The sequence below is a fragment of the Cucurbita pepo genome, chromosome 3 (assembly GCF_057944985.1).
Source record: "Cucurbita pepo subsp. pepo isolate OVF chromosome 3, ASM5794498v1, whole genome shotgun sequence".
NCBI lineage: Eukaryota > Viridiplantae > Streptophyta > Magnoliopsida > Cucurbitales > Cucurbitaceae > Cucurbita > Cucurbita pepo.
The window spans coordinates 13,803,639-13,815,760 of record NC_141800.1 but is presented as its reverse complement, the minus strand read 5'-3'; the positions used below and the strand labels follow the sequence as shown (position 1 = coordinate 13,815,760).

The following is a 12,122-nucleotide window of genomic DNA, read 5'->3' as shown; positions in this document are numbered from 1 at the left end:
AGTCCTCCTTCATACTAAAACGTACCAAAATTGATAATTGATCGCTAAGAAATAACAAAAATTGCATACACTTTGCCTAGGGTTTCTCATCTTCCAAAAGGGTTTTTCTTTAACAATGCATACGAAATTAAGAAATCCCAAATATGGGTTTAACTTTAGTTTCGTTTATAATGACATAAGTTTATAGCTAGTAGATATTTTCTTCTTTCGGGCTTTCTCTCAAGGTTTTTAAAACACGTATGCTAGAGAGAGGTTTCTACACCCTTATAAATGGTGTTTCATTCTTCGGGATCTTGAATCCACTAAGAATTATACATTGAAATATGTATATAAACATAAATATAAAAGCATATAGAATATTATGATCCAAAAATTACTAATTCAACAAGTGGTGGTCCTTCACCCTTGTAGCAAAAAAAAAAAAAAAAAAAAAAAAAAAACAAGAATAATTCAAAATTATATTTCATATATAATCTAAAGACAAGTGAGCTAACCTTGCCAGCCAGGTTGGTTATGAAATTGAGTTCGAGGAGTTTGAGGAGCGCCGCCATTGATGCAGTTACTATAACCAACAGCCGCAATATTATTCAAAAACTCAGTGTGAGAAATAGCTCTAAGCCCCAAGAAATCTCTTGTACTCAGCCCTTCATCACTTCTGCCTTTAAAAATCTCATCTTTCTCAAAACCCCCTCCAAATCTCTCTAATTCAAAACAAGCCCCTTCAAAATCATTATAATTATTGGATTTGTTCGTGTGGAGTGGCAGAGCATGAGAAACCCCTACACCTTCACTGCCAGCCATCAAGATCTGATGATGATTGTCACGTGAGGAGGAGGAGGAGGACATGTTACCATTGTTGTTACTATTGCTCATTGTAGCTCCCATTTGAGCTGCTTTTTGAAGAAGTGCTGTGGCTGACATGTGTGGAGAAGGGGAAGAGCTTGGAATTAGATGAAGAGGATTATGAGGGTTCATAATTTGATCATTGTTGATCATGATGAGGCTTTGATGATCTTGTAATGGTGATGATCTTGAGCTGGGACAGCCTAACCATGGGGGAATAGTGAAATTGTTGGTGGTTGGGATTTGTTGGTGCTCTTTTTTGAGAGAGAATGAGTTGATATCTAAGGGATTTTGGAAGTTTAAGTGAGAGATTGATGAAGAAATGGGAAGGTTTTGATTGTTATTTGGGTTTGATGTAGTAATGGCTCTTGCACTTTCCTCTGCCAATGCATCACAAAAAGCTCTGTGGGTGATGAAACTATCCCTCCTGTTCATAAAAAGACCAAGCACACACATGAATATGGTATCAAGCACATATGAATTTGGTATCAAGCACATATGAGTATGGTATCAAGCACATATGAATGTGGTATCAAGCACATAAGAATACCATATGAGTTTGTATCAAGCACATATGAGTGTGGCATCAAGCACATATGAGTATGGTATCAAGCACATATGAGTATGGTATCAAGCACATATGAATGTGGTATCAAGCACATATGAATGTGGTATCAAGCACATATGAATGTGGTATCAAGCACATATGAATATGATATCAATACATTAATAGGTTTTCACACATATCTAAACATAGTAGTTCATCCCATATCAAGCCTAACCTATAAATTTAACCTTTTTGGCCTTACATTTGTATTAGATCAATAATGCTTCATTCATATCGATAAGAATGCTCTTAAATCATTAGGTTAGAGGTCTTTTTAGGAGAACTCAGTTTGAGTTTGTAATTTAACTTATAAATTAAATTTTTTGACCTCAGATTTGCATTAGATAAATAATATTTCATTCATGTCGATAAAAACACTCTTAAATCATTAAATTTGAGGTATTTTTACTAGAACTCGAGCATGAAGAAGGTTGAAGCTTTTTGGGTTCAGATTTGTATTAGATCAATAATATCTCATTCATATCGATAATAACGCACTTAAATCATTAGATTAGATGCATTTTTACGAGAACTCGAGCCTGAATGTGAGTATTTTTGTACCTTGAGAAAAGGGTTCCACAATCACATCTGTACTCTCTAGTGCCACAAGTCTTGGAATGAGCTTTCCAATCCGATTGAACAGCGTACCTCTTAGAACACTTATCACATTTCCATTTCTTCTCGCCATGCTTTCTACAAAAGTGCTTCTTGATTCCTGTCAAGTCCCCAAGAGCCCTCAATGGATCATGATGAACACAGCTTGTTTCTGGACACACATAAACTTTCTTCCTTATAACCTCTTTGTTAGCTCTTTGCTTCAATTTCCATGGCAGATTGTGCCCTCTTTTGTGAAGCTGAAGATTCTGATCTCTCTGAAACCCCTTGCTGCAGATCTCGCATACGAATCGATTTGTCGCCATCAGCGTCTTCGGCGATAAAGCTACCACTTCGGCATCTGGGTCTGTCACCAAATTCAACCAAATTAATTGTTAGATCCATAAATGAAAGAATCAAGGACACAATTAACATAAACAAAAACAAACAAACCTGGATTTCCGGGGAGGTTTCTCTTCTTTTTTGGTGGTGGGGCTGAAAAATACTGGCCGGAATAGTTGGCCGGAAGGTGATCGGAATGGTTGCCGGAGCAGGCACTGGGTTCACCAGAAGCTGAAGTTAAATTGGACATAGTGTCCTCCATAGCTGGTTGTTCAAACAACAAACTTTTTATTATGTAGAAAACAAATTAGAATTGGAAGACGGGGGATCGATCCGAAGAAACGAGCAAAAAAGTCGCCTTTTTTGATCGTTTGTGCTTAATTTGAAGCTTGGGATGAATTTGGCAGTGACCCAAGAGACAATTTTGAAGCTTTTTTTTTTAAGAAAATGTTGATAATATCAATGAAAAATATGAACAAACAAAAACAAAACCCAGAAAGAGGAGAGAGAGAGAGAGAGAGAGAGGAGAGAGAGAAATTGATAGTTTAAAGGACAATAGAGAAAAACAGAAAGAAGCAAAGGAAATGAAGCCTACGGCTGGCTGGCGAAACCCTTGTTCATGTTCCACTTTCTGTCGTCTCCTCTCTTCTTCTTCTTCTTCTTTTTTGGTTGGAAAAAGTTTTAAAATTTTGTTCTCTCGTACCGAGTGTTGGTAGTGAGTCGGGTCGAAGTTGTCTAATTTATGAAATGATCATGAGTTTATAAGTAAGAAATACATCTCTGTTCCTAATGAAGCATGTTGAAAAAACTCAAAACAAAATCATGATAGCTTATCATACTATTGTAGAGATCCGTAATTTCTAACACGTCTATGTTCAAAGTGGACAATATCGTACCATCGTGGAGGTCGGACACACTTCAACTATCCGATACCCTTTTCTTTATTCTTTCTAAAAATGAAAACTTTGGTCTTTCTCTCTCTCTAAAAAAGTGGGTAACTATTGCAAAAGGCTGTCATGGTAAAAAGAGAGTATCATTTTGTATATACCTTAGAGAGAGAGAGAGAGAGAGAGAATTTCATTTGTTTATTATTAATTGTTGTCTCTTTATTATTAGATCCATCATGGGAAATGAGTAAGATCCTTACCCCAACTTTCTCCCCAATTACTGTGCCATCATTCATCCATTCATTATACATCAAAAGCTTTCTTACCGTTTTAACCTCAAACTCATTTTTAACTTTTAATCTAATAATCCAAAATTTTGAAATTAGAAAACAAAAGGTTGCTTAAACCTAAGAACTGGGGTTAGGGATCCCACATGAACGGTTCAAAATCAGTCAGAGAATGTATTTTTTACGACTCCAGAACAACATTTTGGCTTGGGTCTGATATACTCGGTTCGTTCTTTCCTAGTTTCAATTTTTTGGAACATTAGTATGACTACCTTTTAGTTAGTTTAAATTAGTAGGACTAAGTTTAAATTATTTTATGCAAAAGCAAGTGAGTCAATTTCCAGTGTATAATTCTAATTTATGATGGTTGGAGTTCTTATACAGAATTTACTTTTAGAGAGCAACGTTAAGCTAGCATCAAGGAGTCATAGTAGCTTCAGCCTAAGTCAACTAAGTAAGTGGCCTTACTATCGGCTCGGTCAGAAAACTTGTTTTATGTATGACGACATGTGCCTAATGACCATTGCACGTGTCATTTATGATTTATGTTATATGATGATGTCATGATGTTATATGATGACGCGATGACGTTAGATGATGAAGTGATGATGTTATATGATGACGTGATGACGTTAGATGATAATGTGACGATGTTATATGATGATGTGATGAATAAATCTAGTATACAAAGTAAAGACAATTTACAAGTAAGAATGTGGTTAGTCCTTTTGTAGCTAAAAACAAGATTTTTTCGAGTAGAATGAGAATCTCGATAACCTAAACAATAATGCTTTAAAGACTGATTGCAGCATCTATAGTCGTACAGTTAGTCGTTCACGGTGTTACTTTGTTATTTATTTAATAATAATTATAAGTCCATTTTATATTTTCCAATTAAAGTGAAAGGGATAATTCTATAAATAATGGAATTACCGATTACTCACTTTTAATATAGTACTTCTCTACACGTTTCTCCGCATAAACTTACTATGTTGACTCATTAATATACCTCATCGACCAATGTACTAGTGCACGCTCACGATGTAAAAAACCAACAAAAATGAAAGAAACGCGAATAATATTGTGGTGTACGCGCCCATACATAACATGTTGAAGAAGTAACCTATGATCATATGACACACACTATGTGTCACGGTCATGCTTGTCCAGGGCATGTTGCCCATGGCCGCATGCCCATGACAAGCCAAACCCTTGTCATGTCTTTTCATTCTAGTGTTTTTCCTTTTGTAATTCTAGAGCGTATGACACCTCGAGAAAATCATGTCTAGGCCTGCCATAACTAAAATGGCCCAGAATGTACTATAGGGGATATACTAGTCGTCAACTTCTCCCTACCCAAGGTTATATATGCTAAGTCGTTGTTATCTTTCTCTTGCTTGCTTATATAACGTCTCTTTCTAAAATCTCTCTTTCTAAAATCTCTCTCTCTCCTCGTTTTCTAAAACCTTCTTTTAAAACCGAGGCTAGAGGCTCGACCGTTCGTCGCTTGGCCGTAGGCGACGCAAGAACAAATTGGCTTAACTCACTTGTCGCTGGAAAGTGAGTGTCGCACAATCGCTAGTCCGCTGCCTTCGAAAGTGCGATTGTGTCGAGTGGTATCAGAGCTTTGTTAGATCCGTAACGTCATACAGACCGAGATCATGTCGACGACAAAGTCGACACCCAAAGCACAAGCCGACCGGCTTACGCTAATAGAGGAGGAAATGCTGTTCCTCAAAGAAGTCCCTGACACCCTCCGTTTCCTGGAAACACGGGTGACCGAACTGAGTGAGAAAGTCGTCCAAGTCGACGCAATGGGCAACCGCCTGGACGGGTTGCCAATCGCAGAACTATTGTTTCGAGTGACCTCGCTCGAAGAAAGAGTTGCTCCTACGAGCAGCCCAAAACCGTCTGATAGTCTGGATAGCTCTGTCGCACACAAAGAGGGACGTGGCGAAGAGTTCGACGTACTACAAAACACAATGATGAGTTTGTTCAATGGATTGGCTGATGAATTCAGAACAACAGTCGACGACCTCCAAGAAAGGATGGCCGCCATGAGCACTCGAATTAAAGTTACCATGAAAGCCGTGGAAGGTGTCACGGCTGGACAAACTAATGCAGGATCCAATAAACTAAGGTTCCCAGACCCTAGAGCCTTCAAAGGGAATCGGGATGCCAAAGAGTTGGAGAACTTCATCTTTGACGTCGAACAGTACTTCAAAGCCACAACGGCTTGTACCGACGACAAGAAGGTGACTGTAGCTGCGATGTATCTCGTAGACGACGCCAAACTGTGGTGGCGTACGAAGGTGCAAGACATCGAGGATGGATTGTGCACCATCGACTCATGGGAGGACCTCAAGAGAGAGTTGAGGGAACAATTCCTCCCCGAAAACGCAGGACACATAGCAATGGAGAAAATAGTAGCCCTGAAACACACTGGAAACATACGGGACTACGTCAGACAGTTCTCAACCCTGATGCTGGATATCAGGGGCATAGCAGAGAAGGACAAGGTGTTCTTCTTTATAAATGGTCTACAGCCGTGGGCCAAAACAAAGATACATGAGAACAGGGTCCAAACCCTAGCTGCCGCAATGGCCTGCGCCGAGAAGAGCGACACCAGCCCCAAACAATGGGGGCAAACCATACAGACCACCAGGCCATCGAAATGGAAGCCCCAACAGATCGAATGGATGGACGGATAGACCTCCTCAGAACAATCAAGCGGGGACATCTCGAGGGCCTTACCACCAAAAGAACCACCCGACGACGCCTTTGCAATGCATACTGTGTAAAGGTCCCCACAAGGTATCCTACTGTCCTCATCATGCCTCTCTCACTGCACTCCAAGTGTCCATTCAAGAGAGCAATGAGGCAAGGGTCGAGACTTTGCTAGACAAGAAGGAAGATCACGACAACCCCCGAATGGGCGCACTCAAATTCTTGTCAGCCCTCTAACGGAAAGTCGAACCGAAGGAGATAATAGAGAAAGGGCTCATGTTCGTAGATGCCACAATAAACTCTCGACTGAGCAAGAGCACTCTGATAGACTCTGGAGCAACCCACAACTTCATTGCTGATCAAGAAGCCAGAAGATTGGGACTCACCATAGGAAAAGACCCGGGGAAAATGAAAGCTGTCAACTCCGAGGCCTTGCCTATTGTGGGAGTTTCCAAAGAAGTCCCCTTCAAAATAGGGGATTGGACTGGAGAGCTAGACCTTGTCGTGGTTCGCATGGACGACTTCGACGTGGTACTTGGGATGGAGTTCCTCCTAGAACACAAGGTCATCCCAATGCCATTGGCAAAATGCTTGGTGATCACCGACCGTAACCCCACAGTAATACCTGCAAGCATCAAGCAACCAGGTAATCTTCGAATGATCTCGGCCATACAGCTGAAAAGGGGACTCGCACAAGAGGAACCTACATTCATGGTCATACCACTGATAGAAGAGGCAACCACCGAAGAGACTGTCCCAGAGGAAATCAAGGAAGTACTAGACAGCTATACCGACATAATGCCAGAGAGTCTACCACAAACACTACCACCTCGTCGAGGCATTGACCACGAAATCGAACTCCTCCCCGGGGTTAAGCCGCCAGCGAAGAACGCATACCGGATGGCTCCGCCCGAGCTAGCCGAATTGAGGAAACAACTAGACGAGTTGCTGAAGGCGGGATTCATTCGCCCGGCAAAGGCCCCTTATGGAGCCCCCGTACTGTTCCAGAAGAAGAAGGATGGGACGTTGCGTCTGTGCATAGACTATAGAGCCTTAAACAAGGTGACAGTACGCAACAAATATCCTCTGCCGATAATATCCGACTTGTTCGACCAACTTCACGGGGCCAAGTACTTCACGAAGTTGGACTTACGATCAGGATATTATCAAGTACGTATTGCCGAAGGGGACGAACCCAAGACGACGTGCATAACAAGATATGGGGCCTTCGAATTCCTAGTAATGCCCTTTGGCTTGACAAACGCCCCAGCTACGTTCTGCACGTTGATGAACCAAGTTTTCTACGAATACCTGGATCAGTTCGTCATAGTATACCTCGACGACATTGTTGTTTACAGCACAACCCTCGAGGAACACAAAGTGCACTTGAAGCTAGTGTTTGACAAGCTCCAGCAGAACCAGCTGTATGTGAAGAAGGAGAAATGTGCATTCGCACAAACATGCATCAACTTCCTTGGACATGTCGTCAGATGTGGACAAATCAGTATGGATAGCGACAAGATAAAAGCTATCCAAGAATGGAAGGTTCCTACTTCCGTATCTGAGTTGAGGTCCTTCTTAGGACTAGCCAACTACTATAGGCGGTTCGTCGAAGGATTTTCACTACGAGCCGCCCCATTGACAGAGCTGTTGAAGAAAGACCACCCTTGGTCGTGGTCGAATGATTGTCAAATGGCCTTTGAAAATCTGAAAACAACCATGACGAGGGGTCCTGTCCTCGGGTTGGTTGACGTCACAAAGCCATTTGAAGTAGAAACCGATGCTTCCGACTTTGCTCTCGGTGGGGTCCTTATTCAAGAAGGCCACCCCATCGCTTACGAAAGTCGAAAGCTCAACGATGCCGAACGAAGATACACTGTCTCCGAGAAAGAAATGCTGGCTGTAGTCCATTGCCTTCGAGTCTGGAGACAGTATCTCTTAGGATCACAGTTCGTAGTGAAGACGGATAACAGCGCCACTTGCCACTTCTTTGATCAACCAAAATTAACAGCAAAACAAGCCCGGTGGCAGGAGTCGTTGGCTGAATTCGACTTCAAGTTCGAACACAAAGCAGGAAAGAGTAATCAAGCAGCCGACGCGCTGAGTCGGAAGGGCGAACATGCGGCCCTGTGCATGTTAGCCCATATTCACTCAAGTAAGATCGATGGATCGATGCGCGACATCATCAAAGAACATTTACACAAAGACCCATCGGCCAAAGCTGTTGTCGAACTAGCTAAGGCTGGAAAGACACGGCAGTTTTGGGTTGAGGGGGACCTCCTGATAACCAAAGGAAACAGATTGTACGTCCCCAGAACGGGGGAACTGAGGAAGAAGCTCATCCAAGAATGTCATGATACCTTATGGGCCGGACACCCGGGGTGGCAAAGAACATACGCCCTAATAAAGAAGGGGTACTTCTGGCCAAACATGCGAGACGACATCATGCAATACACCAAGACGTGCCTCATCTGCCAACAGGATAAGGTCGAGAAAGCCAAAGTCTCTGGACTCTTGGAACCTCTACCTGTGCCAACAAGACCATGGGAAAGTGTATCTCTAGACTTCATAACACACCTCCCAAAAGTCGGGGAATAGGACGCCATCTTGGTTATTGTAGACCGGTTCTCAAAATATGCGACATTCATCCCCACTCCCAAATTATGCTCGGCGGAACTCACAGCCCAACTGTTTTTCAAACACGTTGTAAAGTTATGGGGCATTCCGTCGAGCATCATCAGTGATAGGGATGCCAGATTCATTGGGACATTCTGGACTGAGTTATTCGCTTTCTTGGGAACAACCTTAAACATCTCCTCGAGTTATCACCCTCAAACCGATGGACAGACAGAACGGTTCAACTGCTTGCTCGAAGAATACTTACGTCACTTCGTCGACGCTCGCCAAAAGAACTGGATACAATTGTTAGATGTCGCCCAATTTTGCTTCAATTGTCAAACAAGCTCGTCTACAGGGAAGAGTCCCTTCGAAATTGTAAGTGGACGACAACCGGCCTTACCCCACATTATTGATCATCCTTATGCAGGAAAAAAACCTCAAGCTCACAACTTTACAAGAGAATGGAAGCAGACGACAGATATAGCCCGGGCATATTTAGAGAAAGCTTCCAAGCATATGAAGAAATGGGCGGACAAGAAGCGTCGCCCCCTTCATTTCCGTGCAGGAGATCAAGTCCTTATCAAGCTGAGACCAGAACAGATCAGATTTCGTAGCCGAAAGAACCAGAGACTAGTTCGTAAATATGAAGGCCCGGTTGAAGTCCTTAAAAAGATTGGGGCTACCTCCTACCGAGTTGCACTACCCGCATGGATGAAAATCCACCCCGTCATTCATGTGAGCAACTTGAAGCCCTATCACCCTGATCTAGACGACGACCAACGAAATGCAACCACAAGACCAAACATCGATCTGAAGCAAAAAGAAATGAAGGAAGTGGAAGAAATCCTAGCCGACAGGGTTAGGAAGATAGGAAGACCTGTACGGACGATTCGTGAGTTCCTCGTCAAATGGAAGAATCTCCCTACAGAGGAAACAAGTTGGGAACGCGCCGAAGATCTGAACTCCGCCGCCACCCACATCGCAAGGTATGAAAGTAGTCGGTTGACAGGGACGTCAACCAATTAGGTGGGGGAGGATGTCACGGTCATGCTTGTCCAGGGCATGTTGCCCATGGCCGCATGCCCATGACAAGCCAAACCCTTGTCATGTCTTTTCATTCTAGTGTTTTTCCTTTTGTAATTCTAGAGCGTATGACACCTCAAGAAAATCATGTCTAGGCCTGCCAGAACTAAAATGGCCCAGAATGTACTATAGGGGATATGACTAGTCGTCAACTTCTCCCTACCCAAGGTTATATATGCTAAGTCGTTGTTATCTTTCTCTTGCTTGCTTATATAACGTCTCTTTCTAAAATCTCTCTTTCTAAAATCTCTCTCTCTCCTCGTTTTCTAAAACCTTCTTTTAGAACCGAGGCTAGAGGCTCGACCGTTCGTCGCTTGGCCGTAGGCGACGCAAGAACAAATTGGCTTAACTCACTTGTCGCTGGAAAGTGAGTGCCGCACAATCGCTAGTCCGCTGCCTTCGAAAGTGCGATTGTGTCACTATGCACGAGGTTCCACGTTAAAAATCATGGTTCAATGATATGATGAACCATAATATCTTCATCGTGATATATATTCCTTTGAAACATACGTATATATTCATGGTGTTTTGCTCATGCATATCATACACAATACATTTGTTGTCTCACGAGACAAACACTAATTTTAATAATTTGAGTAGCGACCGAAACGGACAAACGTAGTTACTTATTTCAAGTTGAAATAGTTTTATGGTCTTAATTATGTTAGAACCAATTTCGAGATAGTCCAAAACGAATAAACCAGTCAACCCAGCCAATCGAAACCAACCCAAACCAAGGAAGCCGATCAAAGTTTTTATTTTATTTTTTCGATTTGTCAATAACAAGGAAGTCTTCTCTATTCTTTATAGGCCAACTGTCTAAGAATTTTCTTTTAAAATACAAAAATTTAAATACATTATGTAATTAAAGATTATAATAATGATTATACTTATGATTATTTTTAATTACACAGAATATAATAATTTAGGTTTAAATGTGAGGGGTAAGGTTTTATTGTTAATTTCTTCTCATATTATTATTATTATTATTATTTCAAGAAATTTCAACCTAAGTTGCTATAAATATAATGTCATGTAATGGAGAATGGAGGTGACGCTTATTTTAATAGTAAAAAAGAAAGGAAGTAGATTGGGCTGTCATGTAATCCAGCATCACCACACGTGAGCATAATATTCCTGTGAATCACAGCCTAATAAAGTTCACGAGCGAGGGTCCCACCCCAACACAATAATTGACCAAAACGTAGGCCCCACAAAAACAGTCCAAAAATCTAAAATAAAAAAATAACAATAAAATTGACATTAAATGAAAATTCTAAATTTACCGCCCTTACCCTTTGAACTATTAATTAATAAAATTTAATACACATTAAATAATAATGTATATGGAACATTTAAGCTTTAATTAAAGATCTTGTGTGACCAAATTATTTAATTTTGAAGAGAAATTGAATTAAGATGAAGATTAATAGATTAATAGAAAGTTCAAAGTTTATTATAAAATTATTGGCACCTACCCTCAATTACTTAATAACTAAAAATAATAAAAGTATATTTTTCGGCTACCTACTCACCATTTATCTATTAATAGAAAATAATTTATATGATCGGATTGTCACGATGTCAAAGGAGGAGGTCCCAAATCCCAATAAGTTCATGAAAAAAAAAAACACCAGCTATTACTTAGATCTATTTTTCAAACCACACCGATATATCGGTAGATAACTAAGAGAGTCATTTCATTTACGGCAAGTCTGTGTGGTTACGGGGGCGGGCACGAACGGTCTGGTGTTCGAGCCAATTGGTCAAACGACAACGACTGAACTTAATAGATTAATATTAGCTGCCTACCTTGAAGAAAATGGGATAATAGAAAGACCGGGAAGCGTACTTTGTTGGAAAGCCCCTTTGATTAAAGAGAGTGTCGTACTGCTCGCCACTCCCTAGTTTAGCTAGCTTAGCAGCTCAAGGGATCCACGTCTCTTCTTGAGATTAGAAGTTCAAATCTCCACCTTTACATCCATGAGACGTGATTCCTCAAGCAAATGGTTTTTTTGGTCAACAAAGTACCAAACATCACTATATGGAGTCATTTTAACGAAAACATATAGACAAAAGTGATTTTGGCACTCTGAAACATGTCCTTATCGTTACGAAAATCGAATCCGACTC

At 41.1% G+C, this 12,122-nt stretch overlaps 1 protein-coding gene across 2 annotated transcripts; it reads right to left on the bottom strand.

Moving 5' to 3' along the window:
- Positions 1–253: 253 nt before the first annotated feature.
- IDD11 (indeterminate(ID)-domain 11) lies at positions 254–3,121 on the bottom strand. Of its 2 annotated transcripts, XM_023670631.2 has the most exons (4): positions 2,982–3,121; positions 2,498–2,650; positions 2,012–2,411; positions 254–1,270 (listed from the first exon to the last, which is right to left on the bottom strand). In XM_023670631.2, exons 2-4 carry the CDS (start codon positions 2,646–2,648, stop codon positions 490–492), a joined length of 1,332 nt encoding a protein of 443 aa, XP_023526399.2. In that variant the 5' UTR covers positions 2,649–2,650; positions 2,982–3,121; the 3' UTR covers positions 254–489. The 2 variants fall into 2 exon arrangements, with proteins under 2 accessions (XP_023526399.2, XP_023526398.2); XM_023670630.2 differs by lacking the exon at positions 2,982–3,121 and having other exon boundaries at positions 2,498–2,960.
- Between the last annotated feature and the right edge of the window lie 9,001 nt (positions 3,122–12,122).

Bases quoted from the DNA above. Each gene is read 5' to 3' on its own strand.
- IDD11 (XM_023670631.2), bottom strand. From the start codon at position 2,648: ATGGAGGACACTATGTCCAATTTAACTTCAGCTTCTGGTGAACCCAGT. The intron at 2,412-2,497 runs GTTTGTTTGTTT...ATTTGGTGACAG, and splicing joins AAACCTCCCCGGAAATCCAG to ACCCAGATGCCGAAGTGGTA. The intron at 1,271-2,011 runs GTACAAAAATAC...TTTTATGAACAG, and splicing joins TGTGGAACCCTTTTCTCAAG to GAGGGATAGTTTCATCACCC.